Source organism: Gallus gallus, chromosome 2, assembly GCF_016699485.2.
Source record: "Gallus gallus isolate bGalGal1 chromosome 2, bGalGal1.mat.broiler.GRCg7b, whole genome shotgun sequence".
Lineage (NCBI taxonomy): Eukaryota > Metazoa > Chordata > Aves > Galliformes > Phasianidae > Gallus > Gallus gallus.
In genome coordinates this window covers 90,205,051-90,227,552 of record NC_052533.1, presented here as the reverse complement: position 1 = coordinate 90,227,552, position 22,502 = coordinate 90,205,051, and the positions used below count along the sequence as shown (strand labels likewise).

At 38.3% G+C, this 22,502-nt stretch overlaps 1 protein-coding gene across 9 annotated transcripts in view; it reads left to right on the top strand.

Moving 5' to 3' along the window:
* Positions 1 to 22,502, top strand: part of ZNF236 (zinc finger protein 236) — an 81,382-nt gene that overhangs the window by 55,303 nt on the left and 3,577 nt on the right. For 6 of the 9 annotated variants that reach the window (XM_040696565.1, XM_040696566.2, XM_046937835.1 and 3 more), the window contains 13 exons: positions 84 to 235; positions 349 to 561; positions 1,079 to 1,358; positions 2,663 to 2,766; positions 5,578 to 5,943; positions 7,175 to 7,320; positions 7,668 to 7,911; positions 8,327 to 8,506; positions 9,416 to 9,568; positions 9,814 to 10,004; positions 12,178 to 12,309; positions 15,352 to 15,549; positions 17,654 to 17,783. In XM_040696565.1, coding sequence (XP_040552499.1) covers positions 84 to 235; positions 349 to 561; positions 1,079 to 1,358; positions 2,663 to 2,766; positions 5,578 to 5,943; positions 7,175 to 7,320; positions 7,668 to 7,911; positions 8,327 to 8,506; positions 9,416 to 9,568; positions 9,814 to 10,004; positions 12,178 to 12,309; positions 15,352 to 15,549; positions 17,654 to 17,783 — 2,489 coding nt within the window. Of the gene's footprint in view, positions 1 to 83; positions 236 to 348; positions 562 to 1,078; positions 1,359 to 2,662; positions 2,767 to 5,577; positions 5,944 to 7,174; positions 7,321 to 7,667; positions 7,912 to 8,326; positions 8,507 to 9,415; positions 9,569 to 9,813; positions 10,005 to 12,177; positions 12,310 to 15,351; positions 15,557 to 17,653; positions 17,784 to 22,502 lie in introns of all 9 variants that reach the window. The other 3 variants (XR_005857958.2, XM_040696567.2, XM_040696568.2) reach the window with 3 other exon arrangements.

Here is a 22,502-nt window from a genome sequence, read left to right as displayed (position 1 = left end):
TTTTACTTCTAGGTTCAGCCATAGAATTTCCTGGATGTCTTATGGCTACTAACTGTATGCAACTAATAATTTTGTTTTAATAGATGTGAATATTGCAACAAGGGTTTTAAGAAATCCAGCCATTTGAAACAACATGTACGATCGCATACTGGTGAGAAGCCTTATAAATGCCAACTATGTGGCCGTGGCTTTGTTTCCTCAGGAGTTCTTAAGTCACATGAAAAGACTCATACAGGTAACAGAGTATGCCAGATCTACATTTCCTTAAGTCAGAGTGTTTACTATACCCAGACTTGTGTAAGTAAATGGAACAACTGCATGTTACTTACTTGTTTCTATTACTTTAAGGAGTTAAAGCATTCAGCTGTAGCATTTGCAATACATCCTTCACAACTAATGGCAGCCTTACAAGGCACATGGCAACTCACATGAGCATGAAGCCTTACAAGTGCCCATTCTGTGATGAAAGCTTTCGAACAACTGTTCACTGCAAAAAGCATATGAAAAAACATCAAGCAGTCTCCTCAGCTGTAGCAGCAGCTACAGAAACAGGAGGGGGAGGTAATTTCATTTTTACTCTTATAGTCCTTGCTACACAACAAGTACAAATGTTTCAGTAGGTTACATGAATGCTGTAACAGTAATGCTATAAATTAACCTTAAAGCATGGGTAACATCTAATGTCCAGGGCTGCTGGAACTGCTTTTTTGTCTGAGTTGTTTAAAGAAGTCAGTCTACCAGGAGTCTATCCTGTATACTCAAGGTATTGTATGTTACATAACTTTTTGTGCCACTAAAGTAGAAATCTTTTGTTCTAAATAACATATACCTGTATTTCATTAGTGTAAAAATAAGTTATAAATCTAGTGTTATTTAAAAGAAATATACATTGTTAGATCTCTTAAAGAGAGACTAAGTGGAAGCACAAGCTGTACAGTACCCTTGTATTTAATAATGTTTTAATGTATTTAATAATAAATGTTTTGTTTTTGTAATTTCAACTGACAGATTAAACTAAACATATGTGTGCGTATGTATATGTGTATGTATATAAATATATTTATATGTATATTTATAGTTGCATGTGTTGAAGACGATGATGAAAATTCTGAAAGAGCTTCCAGAAAATCTCGTCCTGGTGTCATAACATTTACAGAAGAAGAAACAGCAGAACTGGCAAAAATTAGGCCTCGAGAAAGTGCTACTGTCTCGGAAAAAGTTCTTGTTCAATCTGCTGCAGAGAAAGACAGAATCAGTGAGATCAAAGATAAGCAGGCAGAATTGGAAGCAGAGCCTAAATATGCCAACTGTTGTAGTTACTGCCCCAAGAGTTTTAAAAAGCCCAGTGATTTAGTCAGGTAAGAAATGGAAAACTTCCGTATCTTTTCAATTTTCTAAATTCTTCACGACACTTCCTTCACGACACTTCCTTCACGACACTTCCTTCACGACACTTCCTTCACGACACTTCCTTCACGACACTTCCTTCACGACACTTCCTTCACGACACTTCCTTCACGACACTTCCTTCACGACACTTCCTTCACGACACTTCCTTCACGACACTTCCTTCACGACACTTCCTTCACGACACTTCCTTCACGACACTTCCTTCACGACACTTCCTTCACGACACTTCCTTCACGACACTTCCTTCACGACACTTCCTTCACGACACTTCCTTCACGACACTTCCTTCACGACACTTCCTTCACGACACTTCCTTCACGACACTTCCTTCACGACACTTCCTTCACGACACTTCCTTCACGACACTTCCTTCACGACACTTCCTTCACGACACTTCCTTCACGACACTTCCTTCACGACACTTCCTTCACGACACTTCCTTCACGACACTTCCTTCACGACACTTCCTTCACGACACTTCCTTCACGACACTTCCTTCACGACACTTCCTTCACGACACTTCCTTCACGACACTTCCTTCACGACACTTCCTTCACGACACTTCCTTCACGACACTTCCTTCACGACACTTCCTTCACGACACTTCCTTCACGACACTTCCTTCACGACACTTCCTTCACGACACTTCCTTCACGACACTTCCTTCACGACACTTCCTTCACGACACTTCCTTCACGACACTTCCTTCACGACACTTCCTTCACGACACTTCCTTCACGACACTTCCTTCACGACACTTCCTTCACGACACTTCCTTCACGACACTTCCTTCACGACACTTCCTTCACGACACTTCCTTCACGACACTTCCTTCACGACACTTGGTAGCAACAGATCATTTTAACTTTTTATGCCTAAGCTAAGGTTTGACTTATGTTTATGTAAATTTATCTTTTTCAGAATGGTTTAAAAAGATGTATGAAATTGTTGCGTGTTCTGTATCTGAGTAAAACAGCCTTTTCATATTTCTGGTTTCCTGCACTGTTAAAACCTTTTTTTTATAGTTTTAGAATAAATTATTTTTTCTTACAATAGGACTTGCATATAAAAACAAAAATATTCTTTCAGTTTGACAAATTGTGTAAGTTTGAATTGTCTTCCTTGCTTGTTCTGCTTACTGTAATGCTGATATTAATTGTTGAGGATTTCTAAAATTAATAACATAGAAAATATTCCTAGAAGCTGACATAAAGACAGAAATTCACGTATATATGTATTTTGGAATTATTAGGCATGTTCGTATCCATACTGGAGAGAAGCCGTATAAGTGTGAAGAATGTGGAAAGAGTTTCACTGTAAAATCTACTCTAGATTGTCATGTTAAAACACATACAGGTCAGTATGATTTTGAATGTCTTTGTTGAGAAACCAGTTACTTTCACAGCTGTTTTAGCTTAATGGTTTTGGAAGGAATTATATATTTCACTGTGATGTGGGAAAATGACATGAGTGCCATTGCTAGGTGACATTTGGTCCTTACAGCATCATTGAGTTAATCATATGGTTTATTCAAAATACCATACTATTGTTTCAGTGGCCTATACTAGTAGGCTTATAAAATGGTCATATTCTTAGCTTATGGAAAATATATATATGTATCTGTAGTAATTTAATTTTAAATGAGTGGTAATATCTCAATGCTGAATGGTTTTCCTTAGCAAGATGGTGGAGTTTTAAAAAAAAATATATGAAATTAAATTTTAAAAATGGTCGAAGTTTGAGTTTGTGGTGGTCTTTAAAATGCTACATTGTTTGCAAAAACTTAAGATTTGAGATGATTGTGTGAAATTTCTTAGAGCAAGCACTTCAATTATGCTTCGTTTCAGTAATGTCATTAGAATTGTTTGGGTTGGAAGGGACCTTTAAGGTCATCCAGTTCAACCCTTCTGCTATAGTCAGGGATACCTCCCTTTAGATCAGATCCCATCCAGCCTGGCTTTGAATGCTTCCAGGGAGGGGGCATTCTAATGGATGCTGTTGGCCTTTGTACTGTGACTACTATACAGAAGACCCTTCATTGTAATGCATAAAACCAGGTCTTACATAGAGTTAAAAGTTGTGAGATGTGGTTCTTTGGTGAAATATTTACTTCTAGCATCTCGTTTTGATTTAGCATATACAGTGTAGTGGCATAACACACGTTATTATACTTCTGCTTCATTGCTTATTAATATCTTGTGTATGTAATGGTTACTTTTAACACTTTAATTGGGTAGCAAGCAGTATGACATAATCTTGTAGATGCAATAAAGTACACTTAATTACAATTTGATGCTAGTTTATCATTTGGCATTCATATACATCTTTTCATGCCAATTTGTAGTAGTATTCCCACTAGGTTTCTGTTTTGCTTTGACCCTTAGATCCCTGTTCATAGTTGAAGTTCAACATTCTAGTCCATCCATCCTTCTTTTCACTCTCCAGAATTTTGGTATTTTTTTAATAAAAATCACATCAGGTCTTAATTTGAATATTTAACCTTCTGTTTAAACAGGACTTCAGATGTTGAGTTTACTTATCACTCTTTAGAACAGAGTAGCTTACTTGGAAGGGACCTACAAAGCTCAAGTCCAACTGTACGACTGCTTCAGGGCTAAACAGAAGTGAAAGCGTATTATTAAGGGCATTATCCAAATGCCAGTTGAACTGTTTTGATGTTGTTAATTCCTGTACTGTCCCTTTGTCCTCCCTTCCACTCTGCCTTTTTTTTCCCCAAGTTTTTGTTTGTTTTGGTTTGGTTTTAGTGGGAGAGACTGCAAAATGATGTTTTTTCCATGGTACTCTTAATGTGGGAGATAGCTGTGCTTGCATTCTGTGCCTTGTCTTCATGAACTACACTGGTTTGTGTTATTCTTACGTTGTTTCTGCTGAACTTGAACACTGCCAGAGATTTTGTTTTTGTTGAGCAAGAAATGACATCAGTGATAGGATTTTGTAACCTGAATCTGTAATCTGGAATAGGTTGAATTCCTTGTAGAGGAAATGGACCTGGGGGTATTGATTGATGCTAGACTGAACATGAGCCAGCAGTGTGCCCAGGTGGCCAAGAGGGCCAATGGCATCCTGGCTTGTATCAGAAATAGTTTTGCCAGCAGGAACAGAGAAGTAATTGTCCCTCTTTGCTCAGCACTGGTGAGGCCACACCTTGAGTACTGTGTCCAGTTTTGGGCCCCTTGCTGTAAGAAAGACATTGAGGCCCTGGAGTGCATCCAGAGAAGGGCAACAAAGCTGGTGAGGGGTCTGGAGCACAGGCCTTAAGAGGAGCGGCTGAAGGAGCTGGGATTGTTCAGTCTGGAGAAGAGGAGGCTCAGGGGAGACGTTATTGCTCTCTCTAACTACCTGAAGGGAGGTTGTAGTGAGCTGGGGGTTGGCCTCTTCTCTCATGTAACCAGTGATAGGACTAGAGGGAATGGCTTCAGGCTGCGCCCAGGGGAGGTTCAGGCTGGATGTTAGAAAATACTACTTCTCTGAAAGGTTGGTCAAGCACTGGAATGGGCTGCCCAGAGAGGTGGTGGAGTGACCAACTCTGGAGGTGTTCAAGGAACGTTTGGATGTTGTGTTGAGGGACGTGGTTTAGTGAGAACCATTGGTGATGGTTGAATGGTTGGACTGGATGATACTGTGGGTCTTTCCCAACCTTAGCGGTTCTATGATTCTGTGAACTGTAATTCAGGAATTTGATGGGAAATTCTTCTGCATAAATGAAACATAGAACTCAATAGGAGAAACTGCATGCACTGATTCTTTCTGTGATCTTATTATCAGCTGTAAGTAACAAACATCGCCAGATTATAGTAGTGCAGTTCTGACCAGAAAGTAGGTTTTTTGTCTGGCTTTTTCAAATTGAGGTTTTTTTGAAACTACTTGGTTAGTGAGGAATTTGAGAGATCTTAAGGAAGATAAGAGGCATCAAGGTGACCTATTAAGATTCTGAATGAAAAATAAACCGAGTTTGAGAAATTAAGGGAGTGAAGATAGACATAATTTAGGCTACTGCTTCATTTGAAAAACAGCCAAAGTCATAAAGGAAAAGGCTAGTTATTTCAAATTCTTTCTTTTCAAAATAGTTTAGAATCAATACGGGGCTATTGAATTTTACAGTTATTCTCATGTATCTGTTTTACTTTTTATTTTTATTTTTTCCAGGTCAAAAGCTCTTCAGTTGTCATGTGTGCAGTAATTCTTTTTCTACAAAAGGAAGTCTAAAAGTCCACATGCGTCTGCATACAGGAGCAAAGCCATTTAAATGTCCACACTGTGATTTACGGTTTCGTACTTCTGGGCGCAGAAAAACCCACATACAGTGTCATTATAAACCAGAAACAAAGAAGGTTAGGAAGCCTGTTGCCCGTACTTCAGCTGAGGGACTGCAGCCAGTCAGTCTTCTTAATTCATCTTCAACAGATCCTAATGTTTTCATCATGAATAACTCTGTTTTGACAAGTCAGTTTGATCAAAATTTACTTCAACAAGGACTTGTGGGCCAGGCTATCCTGCCTGCTTCTGTGTCAGGTAAAAATGGATGACTTTTTGGTGGTGGTATTTAAATCAAGTACTGAACTTTGTTTTCTGTTAGAGTTCAGAAACTTATACCAAACACTACTTCTAAACAGGTAAGCATTGTATTGAGTTGATAACTTGATGCACAGTGATGGCATGAATAGAAATTTATTTATTTTAGAATGAAAGTGAAAATATTATGGTAGTCAAGTTAACCTAGAAGGTTCTCTTCAGGTCTGCTGTGATGCTGGACTGTAGAAAAGAAAAAAAATACGCTGATAATAAATAGGTAGACTACGTGTATTCTTTTTTGTAATATTCTTGCCTTTTTCTAAAAAGGAGAGAAGCAAAATAATTTTTAATACCTCATTTATCACAAATCAAACTTTCCAAATAACATTTACCAGTGTCTTCCAAACTCATTTGGCTGGATTTAGATAACTGTTCTGAGTAAATCACAAGATGAGCTCAAATTACTGGAGTTAAATACAGGAGTGATACATTGTTCTGAAACTACCTAGTGTTTGCTTGGAATTGTGAGTGAACAAAATGAGGCATTTATAGTATACAGTATGTTCAGAAAGCCTAGAAAGAGGCAGGAAACTTCAGAAATCCAGGCTAGTGATTTGCATTTTGCCCAAAGTAGATATTTTTTGTCAAGATGTGTTTATGCTGAAGGGTTTCTTATATGCAAAGAAGGATTATTTTGTGATCTCTTCACATTTTGGGAGCTTTTTTAGAGGTAGTCTCTTCAGTTTTTAACATTAGCTTTCTAAGTTGTTAACATTTCAATTTTCAAATGCTAATGCACTTTATTTTCCACCCAAGTCATCACGTAGGATGTCAATAGATTCCTTGAACAGTATTTTTGTGCTATGCATAAATATGGTAACAACTCTCATGTGTGTTAAGGGTCAGAATGCACACACCTTGTATGTACAATTGATGCTTGTTTTTAGGAGTGGCACTTAAGAACACTTAAAGCAAATTTCTCCAGATTTATTTTCATAGTTGCTCTGGAGTGTTCTTGTTTTGGAAGATGTCAGCTACTGTTTAAATAATAACTATCCCTAAATGACATGGAACTTATAAAATTTGAAACTAGCCAGCCAGATCATTGAAATGACACACAGATGTGTGTACGTGTAGTTTCTGTATTGATTTTATTTATAAAAATAAGCAAGCTAAAAGAGATGGTCAGTAATTATAAAGAAAAACATAATGCAACTGTTTTCTTTGGTAGCTGGAGGTGACTTAACTGTGTCCTTGACAGATGGTAGCTTGGCCACTCTTGAAGGAATACAGTTACAACTTGCTGCTAATCTGGTTGGACAAAATGTTCAAATCTCCGGAATAGATGCTGCTAGTATTAACAACATAACCTTACAGGTAGGTTGCTCTCAGTTTTTGATGATGTCTGATGGTGTTTTTCCCTTCTGCTCCTTGCCTTTTCACTTTCAGTGATTTGAAAGCAATAAGCCTTGCATGCAACAATAAGACACTACAAAATGCCGATATAGTAGGTACCCAGTATGCCTATTTGTAACTGTGATCATGATTTCCCAAACATGGAAGTTGAATAGACTTCCTGCATGTAGATACTTCAAAAATTGTTTAATTTTTTTATTAGTAAGTTTAAATATTATATATTCTAAATGCACCTTTTTGAATTCAGGGTTTGTTATAAATATTCATGTAACCCAGATTTATTAAATTGGATTGATTTTGTTTTTCAGATTGATCCAAGCATACTACAGCAGACATTACAGCAGAGTAATATACTTGCTCAGCAGCTAACTGGAGATCCCAATATGGCTCCACAAAATCCCTCCCTCCAGACAACAGAAAATGCAGTGCCAGCTAATGTGGTTATCCAGCCTATATCTGGCCTGTCTTTGCAGCCTACAGTAACATCTTCAGCTAACATGACAATTGGATCCCTATCTGAGCAAGAGTCTGTGCTGACAACCAGTGCTAGTGGTAAGTGGTGCCACTAGTCTTATGCTTTGAATTCCTTAGCATTAATTTTATTACACATTTTTTTTGATACTTCATGTAGTAAGTTAGGTATACGCTTGCAACAGCATATTTGTCAAATTCTACAACTTTGTTATCACTTTTGAATACAAGGTTTCCATAATGTAGGCTGCAAAATAGAAGAACATGTATAGCTGTTAGGAACATAAAAGCTTTATTCTGAAAATCTTAAGTTGTAGAGGAATAAACTAGACTGTGGAAACAATTTCTCCTTTAAATAAAAGTTCCAGCATCTTACCTTGGCTAAGTCTTTTATAGTAGTTCAAAAATAATGTAGTAATTGTAGTTTTATAAAGCATATACTGTAAAGAAAGGATCTTCATAGATTTTTTTTTTTGTTCTACGTTTTTGTATTTAGGTACACAGGACATCTCCCAGGTCATGACTTCACAGGGTATGGTGTCATCTTCAAATGGACAACATGAGATAACATTGACCATAAATAATTCCAGTTTGAGTCAAGTTCTAGCTCATGCTACTGGTTCTACTACAGCAAGCTCATCAGGAAGTCCTCAAGAAATCACTCTTACAATATCTGGTTGGTATTTCTAATGATTTTTAGTGGTACCAGATCTCTGTTTCGTAGGCTAGCTATACACAGTATTTCAGCATATTTTTGCTGTCAGCTGCATTCCTGTGGGGTATTCTTGCACTCATCAGCTTTAAAAGGTATTTCCTAAATCTGCCTTTAAAAACCAAATGCAATTGCAGTGAGTACGAATGTTAGATCAGTTCCCTGTTCTATTCATAGTCTTATTTCAACAGATATTTCTCAGGGAGAAAGTGCATATAAGTGTTTCTTATTTCCTTGCTGTGCTTCATTTGGCTTAGTGCAACTCCTGGGTAATACTGGGTGGGATAGGAGCAAGCAGCTGAAGGCAGGCATTGGGGTTGAGTTTATTTAATCTAATTTTACTTACATGCCTGTTTCAATACATGTTCCAATAGATGTTCTGACCATTCTTAGATGTGTACTGTTCAGTCTCTATAGTAAGTAGTTAGTACTCTAGGTGTATTTAAACACATTTAGACTAACTATTGCCTTTAAGAAACTGATTTTATGTACAATATAATTAGATGTCCACTTCCCCCAAAGACACTTTTGTATAATTACGTTTCTTAAATAGATCTAGTATTTCAACTATTAGCCTATAGTGTGGTAGCTTGTATAGTTTCATGAAGTTCTTGCCTTGAATTTAAGATCCATCAGTATTTGTCTAAATATTAATAAGTACAGGTATTTCTCTATATATTGCTATCTAAATCTGTAGTAAGAACATGCTGAAGTTTTGTGTAAAAATGTGCGTATGAAGAAATGAATTTTGTTCTGGTTTTATCTTCTGCTTTTAATTTATGATCACTTTTTTTTTTTTTTGGTATAGTTAGGATACAGTAGTAGAATAATGTTGAGATATTTCTGGCTGTAATAGGACTAATTTCTATTTAGGTCAAGATCTTATTCAGCATAATTCTGGAAGCAGTGATCTGAATAGTAGCTTAAGGCTGACAGCACCAACCATCAGCAGTCAGAGTACAGGTGCGACATTAACTATAAGCAACGACCACCTTCTTTCTCAGGGCACTTCACTAAATGCTCCAGGTATGTTCCTAGTGATTTTCTAACAAAAAATAAGTTTGTTAAAAAATAAGTGTTAGGCAGCAATAATACAATCTTGCACATGACAATTAAGTAATAACAAGATTTAGATGTGTTTTCTCACTAGTTTTAAATTGCTGTACCAATTTAAATTATCCACTCCACAGAACAGGAAGGAAATGCCTACCCCTAGGATATTCTGTAAATTGTTGATTTTTACTTGTTTTACTTTTTTGCATATATTCCAGAACTTAATACAACAAGTGGAACAAACCTTCCTTCAACAACACCCATCTCTCAGTCTACAGTTTCTGCCCAGAATTTGGTCATGTCTTCATCGGGAGTTGGAGGAGATGGTAGTGTCACGTTGACTCTTGCTGATACTCAGGGAATGTTGTCAGGTGGTCTTGATGCAGTTACGCTTAATATCACGTCACAGGTGAGAAGTGTTTTTCTGAACTGACAGATAAACTAACGTTGTTGTCTTAGAGGTCTGGAATTTAGGATTTATTCTTTGAAAATAATTTTGTTTGGGATCAGTTTTTTTGTGATAAACTGCTTTTCTACATGGGTGCTGTAGCTAATTCTTTAGAAGGCAAAAGCTGTCAAACCTTAAAATACGAGAAACGTCGTATCTTCTAATTGTAGCTTTATTTTTTTGTTTTCCTCTTTAAATAATAAGGGGAACGAGAAGAATATTTGCTGTGGGTACTCTTGGCTTAGTTCTTACCTAATCGTAGAACTGGTAGATGTTATTTTCTCAAGGATTGTCATAAATGTTATAGTAAAAATGTTTCAGAAATGTTAATAGCAAATCTACCTAAGGTAAGGTACATGCAGGATAAATAATGAAAACGTTGATTGTCTTTTTGCTTTATTTTTTTTTTCTTCTGGTTAAACTTTGGCTGTATCTTTGTTCTTTATTGTCATGAGTGAAACTGTTTTGAATTGTTTGTTTTGGTTGGCAAAGTAGCGAAAGCTGTTGGTTTTTTTATCCCCGCTCTTCAAAAGATAGGACAACATGATCAAAACAAAAAGCTGTGTTGGAGAGAACTGAAAAGCAATCTTAAATTTATCTGAGGAAGAATAGTTAATCTTTAATAATAGGACACATTATGAAGGCTGTGGTGTAGTACCTTCCTTGAGGTCCTGCATCCTGGAGTCCTAAATAATATCATTCTTTTACCTTGAACGTGCTTGTGAACATATGAACTGAAGAGTAATGGGGACAGGTCTTTTCACAGCCACATGAAAGTGTTTAAATTAAATATACTGTCTGGAAATGGATCCAGGTTTGGGCCATGGAGATGATTAGAGAGCTGGAGCACATCTACTATGAAGAGAGGCTGAGAGTTGGGGATGTAAAGCCTGGAGAAGAGAAGGCTTTGGGGAGTTGGTATTGTGCCCTTTCAGTAATTAAAGGGGGCTTATGGAAAGGATGGAGACTGACTTTTTACATGGCCTAATAGCAAGAGGACAAGGGGAAACAGTTTTAAAGTTAAATAAGAGAGGAGAGATTTAGATTAGACGTTAGAGGGAAATTCTTCACTCAGAGGCTGATTAGGCACTGAGGCTGCCCAGAGAAGCTGTGGGTGCCGCATTCCTGGAGGTATTCAAAGCCAGGTAGGATGGGGCTTTGATCTGGTGGAATGTGTTCTTGCACATGGAAGGTGGGTTGAAACCAGAAGGCTCCTTCCAACCCAAGTCGTTCTGTGATTAAAGAGGTAGAGTAGAGTTACAAGAGATTACACAAGAATAATGCCATATGACTATCATCTCCCAGGCTGCTTCAGTGTTAATTTGAATTTTTATCATAATGTAAGATTTTTGTAGTGTCATCAAAAGCCAAAGTTAAGAAAAGGTTGTGGGAAGGCTTCTGACATGATTCTTGTGAGCTGTTGAGGATTTTTGACATTGCAGAGTAAAGAAGCAACATACAGTTTCATTTCAGAATTTGTAATAATTTAATTAAATGTAGCAGTGTTGATGTTCATTAATAAGACAGATACTATTCTTAATACTAAGTCTAGTAGTCTAGTAGAAAATTGGACGCTGCACAAGCACACTATGTAGTATGAATCTTGATAAATGGGCTGGTAGTACGTAACATTCATTTACTTGGGAGATGTGCAAATATTTAATGGTAATGTAGAAATAGAAGTAGTGTGATTTTAAATTCTGAAACTTAATTTGTTATTTTATATTTTGACTTTCATGTATTTTGGAAGTATGTTTTATTAATAAATTGTAAAAAGGAAAAATCTCTGAGAGGACCACACAGAAGAGCAAAAGATAGCATTATATGGAAAGCATCATCTGAAGAGACAAAAGATGAAGGAAGGCTGAAATACGCAGCAATTGATGCAAGACTGGGAAAAATTAGCATTTCTGCTCTTATGGACTTCCAATTGTACTCACGCTTACCTTGGTATATTTAAAATGGGTGGAGAAAAGAGAAAGCTTATAGCAGTTGTTCAAATAAATTGTCATGGTCTTTTTCAAGAAAAAAAAGGTAGTCTGGAGTCATAAAAATAACTCGCATGACTGCAATTAGTTATTTAAATGTAGTTACTCTTCCTTATTTCTTTTTTTTTCCCTCCCCTCTTTGACAGGGTCAGCAGTTCCCTGCTATACTCGCAGATTCCAGTCTCGCTAGCCAAAGTGGGTCAGGCTCACAGCAAGTCATACTGGTGAGCCATACACCACATTCAGCAACTGCAAACTCTGATGAAATAACGTATCAGGTAGATACAATATATTTCTGTATCTCTTGTGGGTAATGAATGTTATTAATAAAAATATTAGAATAATTCCTTTGTATACTGAGGCAGGAAGGCTGATGTCATTCCCAAGTAAGACCACTGGGAAGAGGTTCATTGTGACTTCCTAGTCACACAGATTGTGTTTAAGTTTTGAGCTGAAAAAGCTTTTTCATATAGAAAAGAGAAATACATTCAGTAATGTGTTTCTTTCTACAAACTGTAGCACTGTGTACTCAGCAGTTTTTTTAGGAAGAATCAGAAGTTTTGTATTTCATTAGACATAGTCTTGGGCTGCCTGCCTCTAGCTCACACTTTGAGTAGGGGACCTGAACTGGATGATATCAAGAAGTCTCTTCCAACCTAAGTGATTCTGTGACTTGCAATCCCTGGTTTGCATATACTTCAGCCTGCCTAAGATCCTCTGAAAGGGCAACAACCCATGGTGTGAGGAACCTAGGAAAATTCTGGGGTGTATGGATAACATCCTGGTACAAGAGGTTGAAAAGCCAGCAAGGAAGGATGTTCAGCTGGGCTTCATAATTGCAAGCAAGGAAGAACTGGTTGGGAGTATGAATGTCAGGAACACCCTTGGTAGCTGAGACTATAGATAACAGAGTTCTGGCACTGGAGAGAAGGAAACAAACAAAAAAATGACTGAACTGCTGCACTCAAGTGTTGTTACCTGTGTAACAAAGTCAGTGCCAAGGCCAATTGCTAGTGATGTAGCTCAGGGTTGAAATACTGGGGCAAGTATCATTTAACTTCTTCATTAATGACCTGCATGATAGAACAGTGTGTATACTCAATTGATTTGCAGATTATAGAAAACTGTGAGAATTGTTTGATGGACTGGATAGTTGTGCTGCCATTCAGAAGCATATCAATAGGCTGGAGTCCTGGGCCAACAGGAATCTCGTGAAATTCCACTTAGGGAAATGCAGAGTTCGGTCCCTGGGGAAAAATAACCCCATGTACTGGTATGTGCTGGAAAGCAGCTTAGTAGAGCAGGACTTGGAGGGATGGTACTAGTTTACTAGTACTAGTTGTACTGTTTACAAGGGTGGATGGTGATAAGACAAGAGGGAATGGTTTTAAACTAAAACGGAAGGTTTAGGTTAGATATTAGGAGGAAGTTTTTCACACAGAGGGTGGTGACGCACTGGAACAGGTTGCCCAAGGAGGTTGTGGATGCCCCATCCCTGGAGGCATTGAAGGCTAGGCTGGATGTGGCTCTGGGCAGCCTGGTCTGGTGGTTGGTGATCCTGCACATCGCAGGGGGGTTGAAACTAGATGATTATTGTGGTCCTTTTCAACCCAGGCTATTCTATGATTCTATAGTTACCAGGAGGGCAATAGGAGATGATTCTTTCCCTTTACTCAGCACCAATGAAAGAACATGATCTGGAATGCTTTGTCCAGTTGTGAGCTCACCAGTAAAAGAGGGACATGAACATATGGGAGGGAGTGCAGTGAAGGAGCACAGGGATGATTGTGTAAGCATCTGTTGTAGGAGGAGAGACAGGGCGGGGATTGTTCAGCCTGATAAAAGCCATCTTGCTGGTGGTGAGGTTGTTCTTAACAGTGTGCATAGTATCTGATGTAAGGGAGTAAAGCAGACAGAGCCAAACTCAATTTAGTGGTGCCCAGTGAAAGGATAATAGGCAATAACCCTTGTTTCACTGTGAGTGAAGGTGGTTGAACCTGGGACAGGTTGTCAAGAGAGGCTGAGGAGTCTCCATACTTGAGGATATTCAGCACTTGTCTGGACATGGGCACGAGCCCGCTCTAGGAATTTCGGAATAGATGATCTCAAGACATCCCTTCCAACTTGAGCTATTCCATTAACATCCTCTGCACGTTATTTTTACATTCACATATGATTGATTGCAAATTCCGAATAATTTTGCAGGGTTCATATACTCTGTGAAAATAGATGATCTAAAATTTTACTTGACTGTATTCCCTGTCTCTCCTAAATATAAGGCTAGATTTTGTCTTTCAATCTATATATGCTTTCATAAATCAGAGTAGCATTTCATGAGGCTTACTGGAACGTCACCTGCAAACTGTGACGGTACCTGAGTAGCCATATGGTTGCAGTCAAAATGTAACTCTAATGAAGATTACTTTCCTTCCTGGTGACTGTTAATTGACCAGTGTACATTTCAGTGATTTCTTGAGAGGTTCCAACTAGTTGGAAATGTATAATTAAGTGTGTGTGATAAAAGGTTTTTTTTATAGTCCCTTCTTTCAGTTGATTTGATATTACATCATTACTAATTTTGTTACTATTCCTGCTTTCTACTATGGGTAATGTTCTGCAGTGCTCTGTACCTTTCTCAAGTTTAGTTCATCCTGAATAAGTCACTTAGGGTAGCACTTAGTTTCTTTTCTGTATTTTCATATATTTCTTTTTAAAGAAAAATGTTCTATAAAGTTGAACAAGTTTCATGTTACTGTATTTGAGGAATGTGAAACACAGCAAAACCATGCCCAGACCCTCTCAGCTTTTCGTTGTTATTTCAGTTAATCTGAGACTGTTAGTAGCTCAAAACTGCTTACTTAAGGTAATTGGATCCCTGATGAATGAATTAACCATGTGGAAAAACATAAACATTCCCATTTGTAAGTGTCAGAGATACTTTCTCTCTCTCTCTCTCTCTCTTTTTTTCTCTGAAACTTTTTTGGCTTTTAATTTTGTTTGGTGAGAGTCATCTGAGATCTCAGGAATATAAAACTGGGTGTAAGAAGGTATTTATGTACTCAAACAAGGGATTTTTACAACGTAAATGAATTTGAGCATAGTTTCTCTAATCTTTTTGTTCCCTTAAATTTTGGTCATTCTTAAGAGCAGTGACATACTTGTTTATGTTTACGTACAACTTGTCTTTCCTTTGTGTTGATAAGGTGCTTGCAAGCACTCCCCAAAAATTGGTCACGTCAAAACAACGTCCAGAACAACCATCCAATCTGCTGTGAGTGTACTTAAGTAATTATTTGACTGTGTTTTATAAATCACTGTAGGTGACAGAGGTTTCTCCTAATGTGACTAAAAGCAATCAAGCAGAAAAAGAAGGCCGTGTGCACCAGTGTTTTGAGTGTAGTCAAACCTTTTCTTCGGCCACCATGTTGATGCATCACAGTAAAGAGGTTCATGGCAAGGAGAGAATACATGTTTGTCATGTCTGCAATAAAGCCTTTAAGCGGGCAACACATCTCAAGGTATTTGGTAATAACAGTGGGTTGTTCTATTAACTCATTCTTTTGTTTTCGAATTGTTGTCATGTTACTGAAAGATACCTGTTAGCCCTTTACTTTTCCTATCCTGTTCCTGTGTGTGAAGTGCGTGTCTGAGAGTGGGAATTTAGCTATCTCAGCATATGCTGTCATTTCTTTCCTGGAGCACAGAGAAGTTTTTAATGCATATGGTGTCCACAAAAAGAAAAATGTGGATACCTGTCATATAAACAGTGGTGTCAGAAAAAGGTATTTATTCTGTTCTCTTGCATATATTATTGTTACTTATCTCGTTTTCCAGATACACTTTTTGTAATTGTAAAACGCAAAGCAAAGTCCTTGCTATTATTTGATTTCTTGGTGTCCTGTTCTGTGAATAACAGAATTTTTTGAATCCCCTTCTACTGTTGCTGTTCAGTACACGTTGGTGGATGAGAAGCTGGATATGAGCCAGCAGTGTACGCTTGCAGCCCGGAAGGCCAACTGTGTTCTGGGTTGCATTAAAAAAGGGGTGGCCAGCAGGGAGAGGGAGGTGATTTTTTTCCCCCTATACTCAGCTCTTGTGAGGCCCCATCTGGAGTACCTCGTCCAGGCCTGGGGGCCCCCAGTGCAGGAAGGACAAGGAGATCTTAGAGCAGGTCCAGAGGAGGGCCACTAAGATGATCAGAGGGCTGCAGCACCTCTACTATGAAGAAAGGCTGAGGGAACTGGGATTGTTTAGCTTGGAGAAGAAAAGGCTCTGGGGAGACCTCATTGTGGCCTTCCAGTACTTGAAGGGAGCATAGAAACGGGAGGAGGAACAGCTGTTTCCAAGGGTAGGTAGTGATAGGACAAGGGGGAATGTTTCTAAACTGAGACAGGGGAGGTTTAGGTTAGATATTAGGAGGAAGTTTTTCACACAGAGGGTGCTGATGCACTGGAACAGGTTGCCCAAGGAGGTTGTGGATGCCCCATCCCTGGAGGCATTCAAGGCCAGGTTGGGTGTGACTCTGGGCAGCCTGGTCTGGTGGTTGGTGACCCTGCACGCAGCAGGGGGGTTGAAACTCAATGATCATTGTGGTCCTTTTCAACCCAGGCCATTCCATGATTCTGTGATACCTCTTATGAGAGTTTTTCAGAAGATTTCTTTTCACAGTAGTATCGTATTTTAAGGAAATATACTTTGGTTGTGAAATGTGTGCCCTAGGGGTGAGCACATGTGACAAGAAGATTATTGGTTCTTGGGAGAGCACAAAATGCCGTGAAAGTCAGTTATCTATATTTTAGGAGAATTTTTTTCAGGAAGAAAAAAAAAAAAAAAAGATTTGAATAAAGAAGTGGTAAAGATGAAGAAGTCATAGCAATCTCTTAAACTTTTTTGTATGAGTAAATTTGTTGAGCCCAGCATTAGTGAACTAAGTTCACTGAAGATAAATTATTGTTAATGCGTAATAAAATTTCATATTCTGTTGTCTTACCTTTCAGAGCTTTTTAGGATGTTTTTTAAGAACCTTAGGTTTTTTTTTTTTTTAAGTAATTCAGCAGTTGGTTGTAAGTGGTTCCGTTTGCATGCTGACAGTGCAACTGTGTGTGTGTTGCAACAGTCCTTTCCTTCTGAGGCCTTTACTGTTTTAGAATGATCTTCATTTGGGTCCTGGATACAAATGCCTGTGTATCAGCAAGTGGGGGGGGGAGGTGGATACTGTAGAGAGGCGGGAAGAAGTATCCAGTGATAGCTTATGATGCATAGCTGACAACAATCTGCTAGTAAGTGATGAAAACATTCCAAAGGCACTGATTTTCATGACTAATGTTATATTATTTTACTTCAGATAATTTGTGAAGGTACTGATGTGTGCAAAATAAATAGTTCTTGACAGAGGCTTTCAGAAATGTAAGGCTACTGATGCCTCAGCCCTACAAGGAGATGATATACAAGAAAGTGTCCCTTTTAGGAAAAAAAAAAAAAACCTCAGGCTTCCATCTTTGTTTTTTATGGATGACTAAGATCATCTGCTTTTATCTTCAAAATGTGAATGTATTTCTCTGCTAAATACTACAGATTTTTTGAAATGGTTCTAAGATGTCATCTTTCTCCATACTACCTTAGGAGCACATGCAAACCCATCAGGCTGGACCTTCACTGAGTTCCCAGAAGCCTCGGGTGTTTAAGTGTGATACCTGTGAAAAAGCTTTTGCGAAACCAAGTCAGCTGGAGAGACACTGTCGCATTCACACAGGTAACATCAGAAATGATCTTCATCTCATAAAATTTTCTCATGCGTATGTGACTGTTATATTTTGGAGTGTTTGCTCTTGGATTCACATAACTGCATTTAAATAACAAAGGAAAGAAAAAAGAAAAAGGTTAAAATGAGGGCAAACTTGATATTTCCCTTGATAAAGGGAATGCAGAATGCACAGGCTGCAGTTTGTGGCCTGCCACAAAGAGAAAGCTACGTGTAGTAGAGCCTGTCTGCCTTCCCCTTCACCTCGTGTGTATTAACAACATGAGTTTTAAACGTTGGAGTCACTTCTGTGAAACAACTTCTTTCTTCCGTACCACTGCTACCAATTAATGGCTGTTATTTCTGCTAGAATTAAAAGGAATGGATAAAGTTATCCATATTGCTTACAAGCTGCTGAAGACTAAGAAATATAACTGTGCGTGCTGTAGCATAGGAGGAGTCCCAAAACATGATTACTGTTTCCTTCAGTGAGTCAGCCAGAGCTTTCTCTTTCTGCGATATCGCTGTCTTATGTAGCTTTTGGCTACTGTTTGTGGATTTAAAGCAAATTTTCTAATCTCTTCATTTAAGCTATCTTGTTAACCTTGTCATTTTTCCTTAGTTGGCATCACTTGCATGTCTCGTGAGGTATAATCTGAGTTTCATCTTTTGGTTGGATCTTCACTTTGCACCCACAGCTTCAGTCTTGTAATTTTAAGTATTGTACCTCTGAAGAATAGGCTTGCCTGTATATTCAACTGTCTTGTGTATGCTCTCATTTTATACATCTCAAAATATTAGAATTTTCTTTCCTCTGACAAATAAGTGTCTTATTCAGATCCATCTGAACTGCTTTGGCTTTTCTGCAGAACTCACGCCAGATGTCTCTGTATCATGCTGGACTTCCATTTATACACCTTCGTTCTTCTCTGCACCAACTGCAAACTGTCTTCACGCTCAAGTGACTTTGAGCTGCACTTAATCACATTCTCTCAATCTCCCTGTCTCCTCCTGTCACCTCCCCTGTCTGTCCATATGTCTGTCCTTCCTTGCTTCCCTCTTCCCTCTCTACACCAAATGACCCATGCTGAGCTCTTTATTCCTGTCTCTAATCAGCATGTGATCCCTGCATTTCTCTCCCTGTTTAAAATTCCCCTACACACATCTGTGTGCATTCTAACATGCTGTGCCAAATGTTGAGGGGACTGAATATGTTCCTTGAATGTTCATTGAATAGCATCTTTAAATTCCTTTTTTTTGTTTATGTGACTTCTGGTCGGTTGTTGATGTGTGGAGACCATTGCCAGTATTGATTATTTAGGTTACCTGATGGTTATCTGTTCATTATTTTCTCATATTTATGGCAGATTCTTAAAATTTGTGTCTCTCTGCTCTTTATTCGTGAAGAATTTAACATGGTAGAATTTCAGTCTACATCTAAGACTGCATTGTGGTGTTATGAATAATAAATGACAGGATTTCCAATGGAAGATGGGGGGAAAAAAAAAGTAGATGAAGCTGGAAACATAACACTGCCACAGAGAATTGCTTTAACTTGCTGTGTAACGGTGATCCTACTAAAAAAAGATAAATAGATTGTTAGGTGATGAATGACTCTGATTAGGGTTAGAATACTCTATTTATCATAGTGTATGAGCAGTTACTGAGATCAAGGTATACCTTCTCTATCTGTGCTTTCTTGCAGGCTTTTGGGAATGTATCATGAAGTCTGCAAATAAATGGTCATAGTCTGTTACTTGCTTTTTACCATGAAAAAAGGATTTGAGAAGAGTTATTCAGGAATCCATGTGTTTAAGGATGAATTAGATCAGACCTATATAATGTACAGCCCACTATGACATTGCTTCATCTGGTACAATGAATTTGGCTAATTCAGTAGAATAATTCAGCTCATATTCTTCATACTGTCAAAAGTAAAACAGGGCAACAATTGCAAGAGTTAAGTTATTAGCATTTACCAGGCAGCTGGGAGTCAGAGAAGTTCCAGGTGCTGCTTGTCTTTTTGCACATCTCATTCTGTTGCTGCTCTGCTGAGAACTCTAGCAGAAAAGGATGGGAGGATGGAAAGAGAGGATTCATGAACATGGTTAATTTATGTTTCTGATATTTTTTGCGAAGGAAATCTTGAGATTTGGGAATCCTGAGAGCAGCTTCAGAGAGATTGTGAAGTGGGAGGGTATGGATAGGTATGGATAGATAGGGGTGTAAAAAGGAGATGAAGAACGAGGGTGTGCATTCAGCTGGGAAGGGATGAGATCCTCCTTATGTCAGTTGAAGACTAAGTTTTCAGTGCAGGTGTAATATGATAGACTTTAATATTAGTGGGCTGAGTCATCCACTTCCAGCAAAACAACTCCTGGTAGATAAACATTAAGTCCTGATAAGGAGTGATGGGTAAGCTGATATGGTACAGCTGTTCTCATGTTCTAGAGGTTTCTGCTGATCCTGTGCATTCTAATCTAATGGGCTGTCTGCTTTCATTCCTCCGTACCTTACCCAAAGAGAATTTCAGTTATTGTGAGTGATGACTGTTCTTTTTGAGATTAAAACTGAAGAAGAAGAGCTGAAGCTTCTTTATGGTTACTGAGGTAGTAAGGAACATTCTCGTTACATAGAGGGCAGGAAGAGAGAAGCAGGAGTTGCAGTCAAAGATGATTAACTGCCTTCAAAATTCCATAATAGCTTGCTTTCTGTTTAACTGGCTTAAATAATTCAGATGTTAATAAAAGGCAGTGCTGTAAGAGTCCCACAAATAGTCTGATAGCAGGGAAAAGGACGGTTTCCGTCCTGCTTTGGTTCATGCTGTCCATTATAATATATAATAGCACTTCAGGAAGGGTGTGAAGAGACCAGAGTCCCTTTATACATCTGTTCCTAATAAATCTGCACCATCATAGAAGAAATTATTTCTATTTTGGAATCACTTGTAATTTACTCAGTAAATCTTCAGATATTTTTGGCTTTCTTGTATATGAGCTCTCAGGAGCTGGGAGTGCCCGCAAGCTGATTTGTCCTTGCTGAATTATTTTGTGTTGTTTGAAGTTGTGGGCTCACCTGCTGCTGAAACACGGTAGTCATTCCTTCAAAAGAGGATGTTCTAAAAATCTCTGAAGACCAAGCAAGTGAAAATGTCCTGCTAAGAAGTCTTTAGATAGATAGAAAAGCCTATTATATGTAAGAGCAGCTAAGGTTAAGCCTAAAGCAGTTGGCTTTCCTAAAGGAATGATCCTTGCCTGTGAGAAACTGAGATTCCTATCTTGATTAAATTCTTAGAATAATTTATAATACTCAGTGCCTACTTTATTCATGGCCCAAAGAAAAACACATTTTCTTCTCTGAGTAAAATCATAGAATCATCTGAGTTGGAAGAGACCTTGAAGATCATCAAGTCCATACATCAACTTGACCTACTGAGTCCCATCACTAAACCTTCCACAGAGCCTTCCACACTTCTCTTAAATACCTGCAGGGATGGAAGCTCCACTTCTTCCAGGGCAGCTTCTCCCAGTACCTAACCACCCCTTCTGTGAATGAATTCTTCCTAATATCCAAATGAAATCTCCCCTACACAACTTGAGTCTCTTTCTTTGCATCCTTTAATTATCTTATACATTCAGGTCTTATCAGTGAAGAGCAGTTTGGACAAACACTGCAGAAATTAGAGGGAAGCGAATGATTCACTTCTGGTAGGAGAAGCCATATGGCGTAATCCCTTACACAGCACCAAAATGGCTGCTTATTTTAGAACAGAAAACTGGAAGTATTGGAGGAAACATTTTTAATTCAAATACTAGTGAAATCATTCTTAGCAAAATAAAGAACACTTTTGTCTGCAGTTCATGTTTCTAGATCAAGAGCCCCTTTTCTTGTCTATGCTGTAAGCTTAAGAGAAAAAATAATCACAGACTGTATGCTGTACATGCAGAAAAAACGTGAGCATCTTTTCTGCAAAAGCAGAACTTTGAGTGAAGGAAGGAACTTGGGTTTTAAGGTAGTCAGTTGCTTCTAATCAGTATTGAAGTGCATGTGGCTTTGACCATAATTTTGCACAGCACTGGAGGTTTGTAATGCTGTGAAACTGAATTTCTTGAGAGTTTTCCTTGAAACAATCCTTTGCATGCAGATACTGTCAGCAGCCTTGTTGGAAAGGCTGTGTAATGATCACATTCTTGAATGGATTTACCAGAACAGTCTTCCCAAAATCTTTCTTATGGACCACATTTGAGAGTAGCTTTACTAGACAGGTGAATGGAAACAACATTTTGCAAGCCTGGCTGATTTTTCGCTGAAAAATCAAAGTAGAAATATATTTAAAGTTTTGTTTTCAGAGTGTAAGAATGTATTCCTGTACTTGTTAACTGAATTGGTTTGTAGTCTGAACAATAGTCTTCCCTTTTCAGCTTGCCTGCTCCCCAGGTCTATCTTCCTTCTGCTTATCTTGAGTTGCAGAGTATTATTTGCTTCGCTGTTAACATAAGTATCTGAGGTCCGCTTGGAGTGACATCCTAATAGAAATATGCTTCTGTTAGGTCTGTATACTTCTATTAGGATGTCTTCTATCTCTCCAAGAGTGCTTTGAACTGAAGTAGCGTTTTCATCCCTTCAGGAATCAGGGAGTAACTAGAGATGATGATGAGAGCAAAAGGAATAGTACCCTAGCCCAGGAAGAATTTTATGGTCTGCCACTGGTTTCATATTAAAGAGGAAGAA